Below are 20796 nucleotides of genomic sequence, written 5' to 3' on the forward strand. Positions count from 1 at the left end.
GAGATAATAAATTAGGAAAATATTGGCTTTTTAATGTGACAATGCAAATGATAATTGTGATGCTGTCTCTGGATGACAGTCTGTATTGTTTAAGCTGAGACTGAGATCTTTCAACATGCTGCAGTGCTGTGTTGGCTAACTTTACATCAGTCTCCAAACTTAGCAGTTGTCTATTTCATTTGAGTTCTCCACACTTCTTGAAGGACATTCAGGATGTTGTGTGTTTTGTGACTTGAGAACGCCACGATGCAGGATTTTCAAATTGATACTGTATGTATGTACCGTAAGTGTATGTAGTTAAAATGTCAGACGAGTTTAAATCTCCGTGGCCTTGACCTAAAGGTCAGAAGTCAGCTTGAGAAGAAGGTGATGTTGGATTTTGAAATTGACACTACAGGTGTTTGTACTAGGAGGCTGAGGGCTGCTGGCAATTGCAGGTATTTTTAGAAATTGTTACTTCAAATTACAAACTTGGCAAAACAAGACATCAACCTGTCTGGATTTTTGACGTTTGATAATAGGAGGTTCATCTTAGAAGCTGAAAACACAAGTTGTCATATAAAACCACAGATCCTTTTCAAGGACAATGGCACATAGCAAAAGGATTAAATTCGATTAAATTCTCTCATTTACAGTGTCAAAAAAACTGCTTTAAAAATGTTTCTCATCTGGGGGAATTAATGACTATTAATACTTTTAAACAGGCCCAGAAACTAAGCTTTGGTCCAGTCTTTGGTTCTAATTTCATATGCTGACCATATATAATTTAGTATAAAAGATGAATGCTGCTGATTGTTAAATACAGTATTTCACAGTGGGGTGCAGTAACAGCCCCTAACATCTTATCTCTAAAATGTTTATTAAAAAAATATTCTAACGGGACATGAGAGACAGTTTAACAAACACTGGAATGTTTGACTTTTGTTTACTCAAGTAAAAGTGAAAATGTACAGGCTCTGAAATGCAGCTCTTTGAAGGACATTTCTACCATTTTTTTCTTTCAAAGCTAACTGAATCTTGTTGCTATATTAATATAGTACTAAAATAAATGAGAAAACATGGGAATACACAGTCTTATTTTTTTAATTTTGCGTTAACACCTTAATAGAATCATGAGCAAAGTCGAGGGTTAAATTGAGATGGGGCAACAGGTGAGGCAACCCTAAAATCGGTTGTAGTGGCTTTGTGTGGGGAAAAGAATCACAATCCGGTCTTTAAGTGATGACGTGATAAACCCTGCTTCCGGGCCCAAACTACTCTGCGTTTAATAAGGCTGTTGTTATTTTTAACATGTTTTTATGATTTGCATCTTCTGTTTAGTCAGTGATCACTGCTGGCCTCTCTGTTTTTATTACCGCTAATCATTTTAAAACTCAGTTTTTAAAACCTTATGATGTAACTACAGCCCAGCCCATGCAGCAGTATATTAATGACTAACTTGACTGACCTTGTATTGTGGATGGATTATCTCAGTTGTTCTCCTGACTGAAGTTTGGTCCACTTACGGTATCCTGTCCCGCGATTCCATTTGTCCCTAACCATCGGGAACCGTCACGTTAACTTTTACAGAGTGGAAAAAAGTTAGCGTTCATCCTCCCTTCACTGTGTTTATGTTATGCTAACATAGCTGTGTCGCTAGCAATCACATAGCACATCATTTTAAACCAGCTAGCCCAACTTCAGTAACCCTACAAACGTCACTGCTGTTTACTTTCCTGTCTTCATTTATGTTGGAAGTGATAGCAGAGCTGTGCGTTTAAAATTTTCAGAGTCTCTCAGTCAGTACATGGCATATCATGTTTAGGTGGAATCTAGCGAGCTAACTTCTTGCTAACTTGTAACTCTGTTAAATTGAATAAATTCTGTTTTCATGGATGCCTGGATGTTAAACTCAATTGCTACACCTGGTAAAGCAGCAACGCTGATCATTTTATTAAAGATGAAAGAATTTAGACAGTTTTTCAACTCCCAGTAATGCTGCAGTGATCGTTTGACTTATGGACCTGCAGCGTAGTTTGGGCCCAGACATAGTTAATGACGTCAGACTTCAGGACCGGATATTTTCTGCTGTGAGCTCCAGCAGATTTTCTTTGTGGACAGGCTTTGATCAGCCAGCCTCTGTTGGTGATGCTGTTGCTTTGAATTAATTGTGTGAATAAACTGAAGTATCATTTCTGCTACACTTGACATAACCCAACTATGACCGTGAACACAAAGTCCTTTACTGTAAATTCCCCACAGTATGACAAGCTAACGTACTTATTCCATGCTAAAGTGGCCTGTATTTTCCTGCAACCTTTGTATAAGACAAAGTTAGTATACCACAGTTTGTTTTGCAGGACAACATTAAAGCAACACAACTTCACGTCATATACAGATCCAATATCTGATTTTAAAAAACAAGGACATTTAGTGACAGCTTTAAATTTCCAGTTTGTCAAATGCCACTGAGCAGCATTTACCTTAAAATTTAACCTTTCTTGTCTTTCCTACATCTTCCTCCACCTCTGGCTGAAGTTAGCTCACACTCTTCTCTCCCTGGGAAATGCAGGACACAAACATTTTGTTTGCTAATATTTTTTGGGCTGTTAAGAGATGTTGTATTTGACTTTACCTGCCAATTTAAAACAAAACAAACAAAAAAACATTACTCCCTTTATCCTCACTCCTCTTCTGTAACGCTGGTTAGATGCTAAAGTACCGTGACCAGAATTTATGGACATCTGCACCAAAAAAATGCTTTTTAGAGTAATTCTGGCCCAGCTTTGCCCCGAGTATAGTAGTATTAATGATGCATAAATTATGTTTTTTCTCTTTCATCTCTTTGTGCATGATAAGCTGATGATAGACACATCAATAGGATTGTGTCTTATGCATACTTGCCAACCTTGAGACCTCAGAATTAGGGAGACATTCAAAGGGGGGGTATACATATACAAACAACTTGAATTTATTTATTTAAAGTAAGTTAAATGTCACCATTATAGCTGTCCCCCAATTATTTAATCTAATCTAATAGCTTTAATCTCAGCCACAGCGATTTACTCAGGAACTAATAAACTGAAAAACATCAAACAATAACATTTTGAGGTTATCTAAGTGACTTATCATGTTTAACCTGAGTAGCGAAAGACCGCGGGGGTTTGAAAAGGATGTGCCGGGAGTTCGCTGTTCTCGTCTGCTCAGCTACATTTGAAGTTTACACACCCACATTCTCGCCTGAAAATATGCTAAAAGTTTATTTTGCGACCCAGAAAGAGTAATAAGAGTAATATTAAAATGAAATAAAACTTTCCCTCAAGTAAATCTGTTTTGAAAATGTAATGAGTAAAAAGCACAAATGTGTTTAAAAATGTAGGGAGTTAAAGTAGAAAGTTGACAAAAATAAATACTTAAGAAAAGTACAGATGCCTAAAAACTCTACTTCAGTACAGTAATATGAAGTATTTGTACTTCATTATAAGCAGCTGAGGTGGGAAGTAAAAAGAGTTTTGAAAGAGATGAAGTCTTTGTAGATATGTGCTGAATATCAATGGTCACTTGAGGAGCTAAGACTGAAGCAACACAAATAAGATGGAAGCAATCCACTTTTTTTCCCCTGTTTTCTGAGGTGTATTTCACACTTAATTGGCTGGCTATAAGAGTATGCCTGTGAGCCAGACCTGAGGTTGTGTGGGACTTTCCAGACATTCATATTATAGATGTCTTTCTTTTGACTAGCTTAATTTCCCAGGGTGCATGGCTGCAGTTTGCCTTCCATAAATCCCTTTTCCTGCCAGGGTCTGAGGTAGGATTTTAAGGCCCTCTTTTGCAAGTCTATTTACAGCAAAGGGCTCTCCAAATGGACTAGAATGTGTTACATTTCAAAATGGAGATGGGACTACTGCAGCAGTATTTCAATGCGTTTAACCCCCCACCCCCAGTACTTCAAATATCTTATTCAGGAATCATGGATAGTTTTCTCTCAAAGTCGGAGAAATGTTTTCTGTCAGGTTCTCAGTGCCTGATGAATTTCTCTGATCATTTCCTGACTGTTTGGTACTTTGAAAATCTTTTTCAGAAACCATAATGCGAGCACACCTTTTACCCCTGCCCTTTAAAAACCTTTTTCTCTGGAATCTTTTTAATTAAGTTCTAGTATAATTTGATCTCAATATCACTGCTGGTAGCTCATCACAACAGCTTAATAAATTTCTTTCTGTGAACTAACAATGACCCATTTAAAAAAAAAAAAAAGAAAGAAAAAGAAATCCATCAAGCCTTAAAGAGCGCATGCATCAATTCAAATTACTGTGGATTTTGTGCCACACAATCTGTATTCATAACATGGCCCACAGTGTGTTTACTGTTGTGTTACACAGCTGTAGCGGTTTCTCAAAAGAGTCTTTAACAGGTCCACTCTGATAACATTAACACACAAGGATTTCTTTTCTTGTTTCTTTCAAATACTGTAGTCTAGTCAAAGCTGCTGGTATCTCAGAGATACTTGTGTATGTTGCAGCAACGGGAAGACTGCTCTCACTCATAAATCATCATAACTTAGCAAATTATTGTGGTCAATGCTAAACATATCCAGTTAATGTTGGACCTGACAGGTACCCATTCCAGCCGTGCCGTTGTCCTGCGACCTGTTTGTCATTCGTATTTGTGCCATATGGATTCATGTCAAAATATGCTAGCAAGTCAGATTAAATTTAATCATAATATTGATTTGAAAAAAATGACCTAAATTTCCTCTGACATTAGCCCATTTGCAACATCATTGTCCATTATTACCTCCACCAAGGACTTAATGATTTATTGGTTGACTGATTGGTTGCTGACAAAAAGCCTTGTAACTTTAAAACTATGATTCCTAGTGTGGTGCATGTTGTCAGAATATAGAAAGTTCTCTAAAAACACTTGGATTTGATGTTTACCTCTGACCTCTCCTTTAAAGTCTACTTTAAAGTCAATAGACTAATAAAAAGGTCAAAATTATAATAATGCTACATGCTGTTTCTTACTGCTATTGTTTATATAACATTGAGGTATATAGAGGAATGCTATATGGGGATTCTAAATATGACATTATAGTTTGCATTGAAATTTAATGTCATAATTGACCTCTCACCTCATTTTTACATTTCACAACTGCCTTTCTTTCAACTTGACCTCAGAATTAAAGTATCATCAAGAGAACGGGCTGCCTAGTTAATTAGAAATATTCTGTAGTGTAATATTATATAATAAACTCAAGTTATTGAGTTTAGTGCTTCATGTTAAGTATTGTAAACATCATTTTCATAATGATGGCTTCATAATAGCCATTCAGTTGATGCTTATAGCTGTGCCACACAGTACAAGCATTACCAAAGCTTTTGAAACATTGGGTTATCATATAGCCCGACGGGCGGGGCTGAGATAGATTTTGGTCGCCCGACCGGAGATATCGCTAGCTCCGGGACGTCGGGCTAGCGATTTTGCGAGCCCTGATTACTTGCAGCTTAAGTAACCATCAGAATGGTGTTGATAACTCACAAACCAGTAAATAAACAGAATTCATTGCTTTTAGAAATGGAAACCTATGAATTAAAGTTTATACTGTCAATATTTGCAAAATTGTAGTTTATCAAACTCGCTATCATTATGTTTGAAAATATAGAAGTGTGGTTGGAGCATCACTGGTCACTCAGAAGGTCAAGGGAAGAACAGGAAATCTGTGCCGCTTTGACGACCACAGGAATCAAATTTACAGCCTTTTTAGAGTCACTCTGGGCCCTTGTACACTTAAAGGTGTGTGTTACAAGCTCAACAAGAGGATCTGCTCTTCTGCTCTGTCCTGTTTCTTGTCTATTGGAATGTGTCAGTGCGTAGCTGTTGCCCATTTGTCATGGTTAGTGTGACTGATTGTCAGCCTCTTACAGGTTTTCTCCCCCTTTTACTGAGAGGTCATGGAAATTAGTTGAACCATTAGATCCAAGCAAATGCGTACAAGCTAGTTTTAGGCACAGATTGCTTACTGTTGGGGAATCACAGGTTTTAACAGCATACGAAAAGAAAACAAGTTCCTTTTGTAATCTGTCATCTAATCAAAAAAGTGATATACGTTTTGTGTGGCATTGTATACGTCATCACTGCTTAGCTGAAAAATCCAGGAAGTTTTTCTTTAATTAACTTCCTGTTTGGTAATGAAAGAAAAAGATGCAACAAACTGATTGAACAGCTGAAAACGTATATCAAGCAGGAATGGAAAAGTCTTGGTTGTTTGTTTGTTTTTTTTAAACAGTGATTGTTGCCTTTGGTCATGAATGGCGTCATAGTGTTATGGTGGATTTTACCATTAATTGCACCTGGGTTTTAATACCACTAAAATCTAATGTTTTTATGTCCATCTTTCTCTAGATTTCCAGTGGGTTCAAGGGGATGTTTGTGAAGTGCAGCTCATGGTCTACAACCCAATGCCTTATGAACTGCGTGTAGAAAACATGGTAGGTCGATTTATGACTCTTAACCTTAACAAGTGCACCATAATCATGGTAAATATCAAAGCACAGAAAGTAGTTGCTATAGTAATAAGTTCTTAATAACACTGGTTTTCAGTTATTCTTGTTTGCTTAGTTATCCTACCTTAAAATCTTTCTTTTTTCTGACAGTGAGTTTGGGAATGATTGCATTTGATTGTGAGAGCTCTTCTTCCTCCAGTGAGAGATCCATCTCGTGATGCTTGTATTGCTTTATTCACCATCCTTTCAGAGGTCGGCCGTTGCCTTTCCTTTTCTGTACTGAGAGGAAAAAATATTTTAAAGTGGACATGAAACACATATCATATATAAAGGCTAATTTACACTATAGAGCCATACTCTCTAAAACGTACACATATTTAACGCTGCCTGTGAAGCTGGATTTAAGAACTCAGTGCTCAAGGTTTTAACCAACCAGCACAGTCAACCTGCCAATTATTGTGTTTATTGGCTGGTTGATGCTAATAGTGCTTAAACTGATGTAAGTCTAACTTTAGGCACTTATTTCTTAAATGCAGCTTCACAGGCAGCGTTAAATATGTGTACGTTTTAGAGAGCAACACACCATGATGTCTTTATACAGACGTCTAGTGTTTCATTTCTACTTTAAAAGAGACCATTTTAACCATTTTAATATTTAATAGTCAATGTATCTCCAGCTCATGCATAGATCTCTACGTCTTCAACATCCATTTCTAACTTACAAACGTTGTCACTCTTGCTTTTTTTTTTTCATGCACACATGTTAAGCCACTTTATTAAGCCAAGGGGTGGAAAACATTTCCCAATAAATTGCTTTTCTTCCTGCTCATTGCTGTCTCTGTTTATGAATGCAGTGATGTGGGACCTCCTTGAAATGCAAAGCAATCCTAAGGCTCGATAAAAGGCCAGCAGGGGAAAGCCTTGCTTTATGCTGTTAGATAGCAGTGGCATACAGGAGTGTACACAATGCATTACATGTCAAAAGTGATGTTGCTTTAATTATTTGGAAAGTCGAGAACAAATTACCGTGAAAGTTTTGTGACAGAGCGTAAGCAGTGACAGTGGACTCCTAATTGCGGAGGCCATCTCAGAGCTGGTGCCAAACAGACTTGGACAAGTCTTGCTGGTTGATTTAGCCATGCTGCATCAACACATAATGGCACATGCTGTTACAGGAGACGCAGACAACCTGCAGTTTGGAACATCTGGTAACTCAAGGAATAGTCACAGTCCACTTGTCCCCAAATTTGCATTTCTATGTGTAACAAGCCAAATATTTGTCTGAGAAATATCATTTCTCTACACCGACTTTTAAGATATACCATACTGTTGACTTTCTGAAAAAAACTAAACTAAACTAAATCAGCATCTTTAAGTCTGTGTAGGCTTTTAATAATGACAGAAGGTGACTGGACTCTTCAAGCTATTTGAAGACATTTCACCTTTCATCCAAGAGGCTTCTTCAGTTCATTCTTTAAAAACTTTAAAGTTAGAGATCATTAACATTTGGTGGCTGAACTACAACATTTCTTGTTGCCCCCAGTTTTATATAATCTTTCACAGTAAATGCAAAGTTGTGTGCATTTGTAAAAAAAAAAAACATATGAAAAAAAAAAAGATTACTTTGTCTTTCTGCTGATTCCAGGAGGAATCCATATTCAAATATCTGGAAAGACAGCATCACTCTGGAATATGAGAAAACATTATACACATTTATGTTATCATCCAACAGATGATTCTTAAACCCTCAAACCTCCTCAGTGAAGTATAATGATGGTATATCAAAGATAAACTGAAAGAACAAAGGAGGGAAAAAAAAGTCACAGTTTCAGTCAGAATTTGTGGGTTAAATTGTGTGCTTAGAGTCAAACAAGCACAATAATTTTAATAGCATGAGTGTTTTTGTAGACACTAAGTACTATGTATTGTGTTTGAACTGACCACTCAGTGTTCACTTTATGGTGTGCTATTGTGCGTTGGTTATTTTGTAGTGCTGTTTGAAATCTGAACTGTATATTTCATCCACTGTATACTGCAGTGCAATACCAAATCATCATGTGCCAAGAAGCCTAGTTGTTATTATATATTTATGTCATGAACCAAGCAGCCAGGAACAGACACAAATGTAATCTTTGAAAAAATGGGTTTTATTATACCCCAAAAATGACAAGATGATTGCAAAAATTCAAAATAACAAAAATAAACTTTTTAAGAACCAAGTGGTCCCATAAAAGAGGTTAACTTAACAGAACGCTACTCAAAAGTCACTTAACAAAAACATAACAAACTGACCTGCCCAAATGAGAAACAGCTCCAGTTATATAGCAAATGAACAAACCACTATATACACCAAAGGTGAAAACTAGAGAGATAACAGCTAACCATCATTCAAGAAGAACCCCATTCCCCCTACATGATCACAATAGATGGTTCAGTCCATTTTATTGGCTTCTGCATTTAAACCAGCTCCACCCTCAGCCTCCACTTTCAGCCAAACCAGGAAGGACTGGAGCAGAGATCAGGTAACTCAGAAAGAGCAGAAATATAATTAATATAACATATACCTATATAAAATAACAAACAATGCAAAGCAAAGTCTATGCCACCATTTGGACTATAGCCTAGTGCTGTCATGCATTACAGGTAAACTCAAAATATCAAATTAGTTAACTTATGATCACAGAAGCTTTAGAGCATAATGTAAACATAAGACAAAAAGATCAAATGAGTATTATCTAAGTATTTCAATTGTGTGGTTGCATGCAGCCATCACAATTTATATCGTGGTCCCTGTTAGTGGGTGGGATATATTCAAGTTAAACTAAAACTTTTGTCCTCAGAGGGTTGTGTTGAATGCAGAAAAAATGGGCAGTGGTCAGTGTCTATCAAAAGTGGTCCAAGAAAGAAACAGAGGTAAACCAGACACAGATCATGGGCAGCAAATGCAAATGCACATGGGGAGCGAAGGCAGGCCCATGTACTCCGAGCCAACAGACGAGCTGCTGTAGCTTTAGCTAAGCAGCACACTATGAGACAAACTGCACATAAACAGTTTGTGTGTTTGGTTATGTTTGTTGAGCTCAGAAACTCTGCATTTGAAATTACCTGCCGCAAACTACTGTTGCATAATGATACCTGGCTAAATTCATTGTTTAACACTGTTTAGTTTTCGGTTTATTTATAGAAGTGTCAAAAATGTCTTGTAAGTGCTTATTTTACTTTTTCAATAAATGGTTAAGCAGCTGTGTTGAGCCATTAGGTCTAACATGAAATATTAGGTAAACACAGTTGTTACTAATCATATTAATTAGGGTTCTGCATTAATGTGATTGGTAACACCTGTGTTTACCTACCCTATAATGTCAAAAACCTGTGCAAAGCCCAAGGGAAGAGGTTTAAGATGCTACTATGCCAGTATGTTGTAAGGTGAATTTGTCACACAGACAAGGTCAGATATGCCACCATCTCCTCCCCACCTACAGGTAAACTGATCAGTTCACAGATGGAGACTGAAGCTTTCACATCTCCATGGCAGCTGGGAACCTTAGGTGGTGTTGTAGAGTCACGCTGGTAGACAGACAGAATGACGTAAGCTGCCAAGAGCGCCCCTGTAACCCAGACAAAGTGACTGCCGGTACACTAGAACAACCATTTATCCACTGTACAAAACCAGCTCTCTGAAACACACAAACACACAGGGTCACTTTTCCTTCTTCTCTCATCAAGGTGACCCTTTAGTTTGGCAAGGCAGCCTCTCCTTCTGAGTCACCACACGACTTCAGCGCTAACACACAGCTTTGCTTTGTGCTTTATCGATTTTCCGTTAAAGTGGTGCTTTTTACTACAACCGTCAGCTTTTCATTTTCAGAGGGGTCACCATCAGATGCTTCTTTCATACTTTCAACAAACAAGTTGGGGTATCTGTTTGCTTTCTGTTAAAATGACTCTTTGATTTTTATTTCCTCTTTCATTTACTCAGGTCAGCCCAGATAGTTATAATAAATATGGACTAATCATTTTCTTCAGGAAAAAAAAAGCAAATTTAATAGAAATGTCTGCTGTCTGGCTTTTGTTATAAAACGTTTGTTGTTGCCAAAGTAATCACAAATAATATTCATGCTATAGTGACATGAGACAAATCAAAGGGATAAGTGCATTCTGTTAGTAAAACTCAAACAGTGCTGCTCACTTTGCTTCACCTGGTTTCTTATTGTTAATGAAACAAGCTAATGAACCTTTTAAAGGCAGAAAACAGATTAGCTGTTTCGAGTAGCTTTTCACTGATGCTTCTGCTATTAAAAAAAGCTTGTAATGTCATGAAGTGAAAGCAGTAAGCGCTTAAATCACAGCGGTGGCACCTCAGAGCCTCAGCTCTTAGGCAGCCTTCTCTCTAGTGAGGTAGTGTCTGCTTTTAGGGATTGATGCAGTCATTACGTCACCTCAGTCTGCCTTGTTAAACAAGGCTGAGTGTACTGGGAATGTAAATAGTTACTCGAGGGGACATGATTAAGCATTTATAAGAAAACTTGAAAGCCACAGATTTACTGACTAGAATTGAAACTTAGAGGATTTTTTTCTTCCACTCCAGCCAAGTGGGCACAAGCTGGGATTTTTCCCTTCAGACTCCTACAGACAGTTAATTTCACATCCTGTTGTGATCACCACCAGGTAGTACAGGCTGCTGAGATTGCTAATAAGTGCCAAAAAGTTACGTGATTTGTTTGGCTTGTTTGCTAGCAAAATTATTCCAACAGAAATTTAATTTGATAAAAAAAATAATAAAAGTGGGGAAACAAATTAAGGGTTCTTCACAATCACAAGATCTTTAAAAACATGTAAAATTGAAAATGAAATGGGAATAATTTGAAAGGATTTTCTTTGTTTTCAAGAAAACATCATGAACTAATTCAGATCAGACATGTTTTCCAATGCATTAAGGATAAAGACAGAATATTCTTCTAATCCTGACAGCAGTATTGATGGGGTATGTCGCCATCGAGACATTTGATCAAAGAAATTTGAGTCACAGATCCATTACTTCATAGTGTTACCAAATGAGATAAGAACTTATCCTAAACGTTGGCATATTACTGTGTTACACCAGCCAAAACTTGAAAAACATCTTAATGCAGTAGAATAAATAAAATATCACAAAACAAAATACCTTGGAAGGTTTTACAAAATGTTATAAAAAGTCTTGAGGTGGTAAAACGTTTCTGTATCTGTCCTTGTGGAAGCGGAGCTCAAACAGAAGTGTTCGGCTGGATGCCCAGTATGCGGTACAGACTGGTAAGGGGTCAGAATCCAACAATTATCCATAGCCATTCATCACAGTCATTTGAACGACCTCTGTATCAGCTGATGGTGTAATTCAAAAAGTGTGTTGCTCCAAATCAAAGAAGTCACTTGGTTGAGTGACGAAACGTTTCTTCCCCACATTCTTCTTATTGCTTAGATCAATGTCTGTCCCCCAGAACAGTCATGAAGTTACTGTCTTTACTGTGGCAGTAAGTGTGTAGTAGGTTTTTCACTGAATCTCTCAAATAAGGATTTTAGTATCTAGCCTGATTTAATTGATGTTCCATGATACATGTATTCTTTTTCTAGTGCAATTACATTTAGTACCTGGTGGTAGATGTCACTATGGACTACAATGTTGAGTGATGACTCATTTTTAGTGTTTTTCAAGTCATTTCAGTTCATTTCAGGTCAACAATATAGCAAGAAATCACAATGACAGCTGCATAAAGGTGCTTTATATTTTAAGGTAAAGACCCTGCAGTATAGGGGAGAAAAACCAACAATCAGTGGAGCCCCTTTGTGCAAACACTTTGCGATGGTGGGCAGGAAAAACTCCCCTTCATAGGAATAATTCTCTAGCAGAACCAGGCTCAGAGAGATGCATTTGGTGTGAGAGGTTCGGGGTTTGGGGAAAGAGAAAACAACCAACGATAGCATAAGGAGACAGAACGAAACACTAATGATATGCTGCAGCATATACACTGATCAGGTATAATATTATGACAACCTGACTAATATTGTATCGGTCCCTTTTTTGCTGCCTAAACAGCCCTGACCTGTTGAGGACTCTGCTAGACTCCTGAAGCAGTGCTGAAGGTGTAATGTGGTATCTGACACCAAGATATTAACTTTAGATCCTTTAAGTCCTGCAAGTTATGAGATGGGGGCACCATGCAGCAGACTTGTTTGTCCAGCACATCCCACAGATTCTGGATTGGAATGAGACACAGAGAATTTGGAGATCAACGCCTAAAACCCATTGTTGTGCTCCTCAGATGATTTATGAACAGTTTTTGTTTTGTGGTAGGGCGCATTATCCTGCTAAAAACACACCACTGTCATCAGTTTCCATGAAAGGGTGTGAATGGTCTGCAACGATACTTGGGTAGATGGTACGTGGCAGTTTGGGTGGTGGATGGAGATCAGCATGGGCACCCTGACCGGTCTGCAGCTGTGCAACAAACTCTGATGCTCTGTGTATTCTGACTCCTTTCTATCAGAGTCAACAAACTTTTTCAGCAGTTTCAGCTACAGCAGCTCATCAGTTAGATTGGACCACTGAGGTCAATCAGCCTTCGCTGTGCATCAGCGAGGCTTGCCTGCCCATGACCCTGTCACTGGTTCACCACTGTTTCTTTCTTGTCCTCTAGGACCCAGAAGTAAGCCTGCAGCCTGAAAGTGATATGCGTTTTTGGACAATATGAATACTATACTTAAAAAGTCTTTAAGATTTGATTGAGCCTGATGTTTTTGAAGACTTTGAATGTGAGGAGAAGGATTTTAAACTCAGTTTTGGATTTAATTGGGTCAGTGGAGAGAAGCTAATGTGGGGAAAATATGGTCTCTCTTCCTAGTCCTTGATGGTACTCCCACTGTAGTGAGTGGAGAGATTTAGAACAGCCTCATAATGAATTACAATGGACCAGTTCGGAAGTGATGAATTCATGAAGTGGTTTCTCAGCATCATTCTGAGACAGAATTGATCTAATTTTAAAAGTAGTGAGATGTTTTGCGAGAGAGATTTTCAATTTTTTTAATGTCTGTTTTCAATGTCTGTTTTTTTAATATGTTTTTTTTGGGACTTTTCAATTTCTTTCTTTCACATATAAGATCCAATTAATTTCTACAAGATTTTCACCTTTTATAAGGTCTTAATGTTAACGTTACCTTCAGCAATTTATCATAATTTATTTTTTGACCTCTCACACTTCAAAATAATCATTTTGATATCTATGGCTTAGCTGTAGGTGTAATAAACCAGAAATATTATCTGAGCTATTCTTCACATCACCAACATCTTACAGTTGATTTCAATTTAGTTCAGACACTTTGATTTAACGGTTCAAAGTTACCCTTTGGACGGCCAGTGCAAGATTTTGTAATGCATAAAAAACACTTGAACAGAATCTGCTGCTCTCTATAATATCTGGATTTGGCCAGCTGAATTTGAAACCTTTTTGATCCCCCTTCCTTCTGTGTTGTCATCAGTAGGACTTATTTTCATTCACCTCTCAGGCATACATGGCTCAAATGGTCATTTCCCGCAGAGAATGATTTTCTTCCATGGAAATGGCCATCTCATTCCGCCAGAAATTTAATCTTCAGGACATCGTGGATAGATTAAGATGATGGATCATTTGAAATGTTTTGAGAGATACTTCACACGGAATTGGTGTTGGAAAATTGATCTGCTGCACCTCACTCTGCTTTTTCAAAAGGAAAACAAATGAGGAACCGTGTTGGGCCAAAAGATGAGAGACTGGTTTTGCAGTCAGTTTTCCTTGGTTTTGGCACAGTGGCTTTTGCTGATTGTGATTTCTGCATTACATCTTGGTCATTCCTACTCCTTTTGTGTGTTGCATTCAGGGTTTGCTGACCTCTGGAGTAGAATTTGAATCTCTGCCTGCAGCGCTGTCTCTGCCTGCCGAGTCTGGCCTGTACCCTGTTACTCTGGTTGGCGTCCCACGTACAGCCGGGAACATTACTGTCAACGGTCAGTGTGGCTGAAAAGATTTTTTCATTACTTGGATTTTTTCATTACTTGCACATAATAATTAGCTGGAAAGATTAGCTTGTGTTTTTGCACACACTTTTGAGTCAGACTCCTTTTTAAAGGTCAGTGGTTCACCATTCCACTCCAGTAATTTCATCCACTAAAGATTCTATTTTCTATTTGAACCCAGGTTACCACACGTCAGTGTTTGGTGTAACCAGTGATTGCCTGCTGGATGGCCTGCCTGGTGTGAAGACTAGCGGCTGTTTAGTGGAGGTCATTCCCGCTCTTCCTCGCCTCCAGCTCCAGACGTCACTGCCACGGTCAGGAACTCTCTGCATGCTGTCTTTGCTATGACACTAATTGTTCACTAACAGTCAGTGTAGAAAAGATCTGACTGTGTTGCTATGCTGATAATGTCACAGGTCTCAGTAGGCCAGGGGTAAACACTGGGTAAGCCTTGCTTTGCCAAATTGGGTGACGAAAGGTTTATATGTGGTTCACAACACCTGTTTAACAAAGATAACACTTCAACACTAATTACATTAGCTGGCAGCCAAATTAGCTAGACTGGGTTACATATATTTAATACAACATTTTGATGCCCACAGCAAAAGGCTAAAGTATTTCATAACTACTTGGTAAATTATTTAACCACTGAAAATCATGTTATGCTTTGTGGTTTCTCTCTACTAGCGTTGGCCTTTTGGCCTCATTTTTATCTTTAGTAAAGTAAATTGAAGTGTTAGACTGCGTCAACAGACAAGAACATTTTCCCATAAAAACATAGGAAGGGCAAAGAGTCTTGCTTTGTTCACCCATGATTGATGTGAACACCCTCAAACACCTTTAAAGCTTAAAGTCAGCACTTTAGCTTTATGGTCATTGTTTCATTGCACATCCATTGTGCTGAGGTACAGAGCCAAAACAATGACAAATGTGCGACTGTTGTACAACTCACGGACTCCTCTCTACTCATAGTTTTTACGCCCAAAAGTAAGAAAAGTTAACATTTTGAGTAGTGTGTTTTTGGCCAACGTGATGCAGTTTGCCCTCGAGTGCATGTGCAGGTTTCAGGTTTACACCATTATGTAAAAGTTGCCTGTGTTAGTATTTGTGTTTATTTCATGAAATGTTTGTGTTCAAGTATAGCTATGAAAAAGGGATCGCTTTGTGGCTGAGTGGTCTTAAGGTCATACCAATTACAAACCAAAGTTATATCATAGCAAGCATATTGGGATCCTGTGGTGAGAACAGAAACACTTCAAAGAAATCAACAGTGTAAAGCTTATTTTAAACCCAGGTCATGAACCACATTATAGCCCAAGATTGTGTGTTATTTGAGAAATGAAAGTAGAAGTCACGTGGTAAGATTTCTACCAGTAAATAGCAGGTAATGCACGCCGTCTGGACTTTTGTAAATCATTCTGACAGGAAAGCTGCTTTAAAATTCACTATTTAGGTCATGCCTGTGTAAGTACAGCACTCATCAGCTTTTGATGTGGAAAATCTTTTTATTCTCTAATGCTGGAATATAGTTCGTGTGTCTACTCGAACAGAAGTGTAATATTTGGCTCTAGTGTGTGGTGTTCTCACAGGATGCACAGGTAGACCTTGAGTTTTGACTTCAAAGCTCTGAGAGTCTCTACAGGGTGCCTCACAGACTTTTTTTGCCTACAGCACTAAACGGCAGTATCTAAGGCTCCACTTTTCACATTTATACCATTTGAATTCTAAACATTAACTCAAAATTTGTAGTTTTAATATTTTAGAACATTGAAATTCTAGTTTGGAGACTGAATCTTTTGCTGGCATGCCCCATGTCATTAAAAATAATATTTCTGAGTCCAAATGTGGCAGGAGCAGGTTAGTGTTGTTGCCTGCAAGACGGTCCTGAGTTCAGTTCCCACCATCTGGCCTCAGGGTCTTTCTCTGTGGGGTTTGCATGTTCTCCCCAGGTGCTTTGGCCTCCTCCCACTACAGACATGTATTTAGTGGGGTTAGGTGATAATTCTAAATTGCCCACAGGTATGAATGCGACTGCAAATAGTTGTCTGTCCCTGTGTTAGCCAGGGTGTACCCCTCCTGCCCTAAGGCAGCTGGAATAGGCTCCAGCCCCCCCCCCCCCCCCCCCCCCCCCCCCCCCCGTGACCCTGAATTGGATACGCAGAAGAGAATGGATGGATGCTCATTCAGTGCAAATGAATGGTGAAGCATCACTGAAAAGGCTCCAAGTTAATCTTACAACTTCAATAAAATGATCGGTGTGGTTGTTCTCAGACATGCTACAATAAAGTTTAAAGTTCAGGCTTCCATGAAAATGAAGATTTATGAGGTTTAGAAAGGTCAGATGTTGGCTGTAAGTTAGCTAGTTAATTTGACATCTAAAGATCATATACCATTTCCAGCAAGATAGAGCACTGCTTTAACTTTGGTTGTAAATTAAGATGTAAAGCTAAATAGCAGCAGTGTTTGAAAGCTTAGTGAAATAGGACAGGTTGAAATAATTATCTATGTCGTGGCTAGCTGCTAGGCTAACATAATATATGAGGAGACACACACACCTTCATCTATCCTGAGAAGCAGCACCTTAAACTCTCTTTTGAATAAAATGGGGGGGTGGCTCAAGACTTCTACATACCACATGATGCATATATGATTGTATTTCAAGGCTATTCACCTAATCTGTGATTAGTTATAATGGCCATGTGTTTCTCTGAACCTACCTACAGGTCAGCCTACACACCTCACCCCATGTCCAAAGAAGAGCTGTCTAGCTCCGTGTCTGTCCAGCTGTTCAACGGAGAGACGCAGCAGTTGACCATCACCTTAGAGAACATTGGATCTGAGGACATAGAGACTTTGGAGCTCACTTCTAAGATTGTCAGCACCAAAGGTAAGCACCCTCAGCAAGATGAGCCAAGTCTGTTTATTATACCTTTTTGTTCAATTTTCTAGCTCTCGATTTAGATTTACAACCGAAATTGTGAAAGTTCAAAACACAGTAGGATTGCAGAAGAAAATGTGGATTGAAAAAAAATGTGCTAAAACAATCAGAGTGCATTGAGTGTCTTATCTGTGTTGTAGTTGCAATAGGCTTTGATGGACTTTACTGTCCACTTAGTTTTTGCTCCAGCCTCTTGCAGCCTGCTTGTCCACAGTGCTGCAGGGGTCGCTACCTTGTTGTATGTGCATGGGGACCTTTCATGCTCTTGTGGCTTTCCAGTCTGTGTTCTGTCTCTTTGTTCAACACCTGCTCAGGCCGTCTGATCTCTGCAGTCCCCCTCACTCTGTTTCTCTGTCACTCGCTGGCTTTTGTTCTCCTTTAATTGTCTGTGTGGAAAAAGGAGGCAATTTATTTATTCTTTTGAAAAACAAAGTTGTCTGGCATTTACTCCAGTTTGCACAGTGTTGAAGTAACTTTTATTTTACTTAACTGTCGATGGTATATTTTAGTATCTGTGCAGCTGCAAATGTAAAGTCTCCTGCTGTTACTTTTTTGTTTAAATCAGAGTGGAACCAGCTGTCATTAACTCTACAATGGGTGTCCTTTAAACAGCTTTGCTTTAACATTGTCAAGCTTTTGCTTTAGTAAGTCACCTGTTAAGGTGCCTGGGTCGTCGACCCAGTGTTTCGTGTTTTTGGTTCTTTGATTTTGTTTGTTTCTTTATATTCTAGATTTCTTTGTTTTACGGGTTATTGGATTATTTTAATTGTAGGTTCTCTGTGTGGGTTTTGTTTGTTTGTCTTCTGGTTTTCTGTCTGTGATCCATAGTTGCTGTCTCCCATGTCTGCTGTATCCCCATGTCAAGTCTGTGTCTCTGTGTTATGTTTCCTGTTTTACTTTGAAGCTCCATGTCTTATGTTAATCTGTCTGGTTTTGCTTCCTTTGTCTCGTTAGTAGGTCTGGGTATCGTCACTGATTTCTAGAATCGATTCGATCCACGATTAGATTCGATTCAATTCGATTTGAATCTGGGAAATTTTGCCTCAGACAGTCAGAAATATTATAATTCAGATCAATACATTTACATATTTTTGTATCTATAAAAAGGAAGCTGACACTTTCCAGACTTTATCAAAGGTGTGAGCGTCACAGCAGATGCTTTTGTGTCAAAGTAGCTGAAGATAAAACACAGAAAAACATGAAGGTGATTTTCCTGGCCTGGGGTTTTACAAAAATATTCTGCAGTAGATCACAAACGAAAGAAAACCATTAATCAACTTATGAACATTACCTCTGAAGTTACAGCGGTTTTATCAGAGACACGACTAAGCGTTTTGCATTTTGTACAATTTTAAAAAGTTTAAATTTGTTCAGTATTGAACGGCAGAAGTTAGGTTTTCTTTTCGGAAGTAAGTAAAAGGAAAAAAAAAAAAAAACATCGGCCGACAGCGCTGTAAATAACTGTAGTCTTGTGCGTAACAAGCAAGCGAATAATGCAGAAAACAGATTTCGGGGCTAGACGGGAAACTGTTCTTGAAGTACAGAGAGAGAGAGAGAGAGAGAGCTGTGCATGAAGTGTGATTTAATTGGTGGAAGCAAAACAGCAAAAGTCAGAGGGAGTCCATGACGATGTTTATGTGAAGCGTAGTTTGGATCTTCGTTTGCTGCTCGTTCGGTCAATATTGTTTGGAGAGAGATAAAACTAACAGATTTAGAATCAGCGCAAAAAGGGTGTGAACACAAAGTGCGGACCCGCCGAAACATCAGAATCAGTGAGCTGTCTGCTTTCAGCCCCGACCGTGTCCGTGCCGTCGGGTGAGAAAGGCGACATCTCACTGATTCTGATCTGCGGGTCTGCGCTTTGTGTTTACGTCTTTGTGCAGAAGCCGTGTACCTGCTCTCATTTAAAAGCGAGTCATCAGTGATTTTTGTTATTCTTTCAGCAAGAAAGAATATATGCTAGCTGTTAAAGTTGGATAAACCTGTAGTAAACAAAATGTGAAAATAAATCAAAACATGTTTAGTATTTTAGATTCTTCAAAATAGCCCCCCTTTGAGATTTCCTTTGTTGCACACTATTGGTATTCTCTTAATGAGCTTCATGAGGTAGTCACCTGAAATGGTTTTCCAACAGTCTTGGAGTTCCCACAGATGTTGAGCACTTGTTGATCACCTCCTCCATGCACGGCGGGGACCATGCACGCAGTCTCCTGAACAGTTGATGTAGAGATGTGTCTGAACTGGAACTCTGTGTGGCATCTATTTGGGCTCTGATCCGAGGTGCCGTTAATGTGAGATTTCCTTGACTTTCAGTGCTTAAAGTCGTTTCTCTTTACTTAGCTGATTGGTTTTTGCCATAATATGAATTCTAACAGTTGTTAAATAGGGCTGCCAGCTGTGTATCAACCTGACTTCTGCACAACACACCTGATGGTCCCAAACCCATTTAGAAAGCAATAAATTGCACAAAGCAAAGGGTGGCTACTTTGAGGAATCTAAAATGCAAGACATATTTAGAGCTATTCATCCAATTTTTTCTTTGCTACATAATTCCAGAGATTTTGCTTTATGTTATCCGATGTCTTCAGTATATAGCTACAATGTAGAAAGTAGCAAAAATAAAGAAAAAACATTAAATGAGAAGGTCCAAACTTTTGACTGGTAATGTGTATATATATATATATACTGTGTGTGCGTGTTTGTTCTAAGCTATACAAGTTCAAAATCTGACTCAAAATTCCATCTCCAGGTGACAGTGTTCGGAAAGTTTTCTCTGTAGTAAACAAAACATGAAAGCCAGTGTGTGTCCTGAGAATTTGGTGGTGCAGTGGCTACCACTGTTCAGGTCCGCGGGTTGGCTGGGTCCTTTCTGTGGCTTTGGTGCGTCCTCCCACAATACAAAGGCAGGCTTTTTTTGTTAACTGGTGATTCTAAATGTGGCACATTGGTTTAGAAAACACCTTGGTACGTAGTGAAATGCTTATCACATATTATTGTAAAGTAACTGCCATTAAGTCTAAATACTGGCAAATTTTTATTGGACAAAACGTAAAAATAATGACGCCGGTTATTGTGGGTTATTTCCAAGTGCTTCGTTTTCTGACACTGAACCACTGCATTAGCATTAATAGCTGGAAGCATTCCAGTTTATGAGAAACCAGTGTCACTTGACCATATTTAAAATCATTATTGATTTCTTTACTCGGAGCTGTCTCCACTGGTAAAATGCTACTCCAGTTATTCTTGCTGTAAACTATTTTAATTTATAACGAGTACCCTAAATTATTCAACACTACCAAGAGCAAAACTTATCATAGCTTTTAAAATATTGCTTCTATTACTCTCTCCTG

At 38.5% G+C, this 20796-nt stretch overlaps 1 protein-coding gene across 3 annotated transcripts in view; it reads left to right on the top strand.

Moving 5' to 3' along the window:
• The window catches only part of trappc9 (trafficking protein particle complex subunit 9), a 241521-nt gene that overhangs the window by 44528 nt on the left and 176197 nt on the right, over positions 1–20796 (top strand). For all 3 annotated transcript variants that reach the window (XM_085395522.1, XM_085395524.1, XM_085395523.1), the window contains 4 exons: positions 6385–6470; positions 14373–14499; positions 14690–14822; positions 17232–17395. In XM_085395522.1, the coding sequence (XP_085251648.1) occupies positions 6385–6470; positions 14373–14499; positions 14690–14822; positions 17232–17395 (510 nt within the window). The remainder of the gene's footprint in view (positions 1–6384; positions 6471–14372; positions 14500–14689; positions 14823–17231; positions 17396–20796) is intronic.

The sequence above is a fragment of the Rhamphochromis longiceps genome, linkage group LG22 (assembly GCF_057381845.1).
Source record: "Rhamphochromis longiceps isolate RC_006_pf linkage group LG22, R_longiceps_female_GT1.1, whole genome shotgun sequence".
Taxonomy (NCBI): Eukaryota; Metazoa; Chordata; class Actinopteri; order Cichliformes; family Cichlidae; genus Rhamphochromis; species Rhamphochromis longiceps.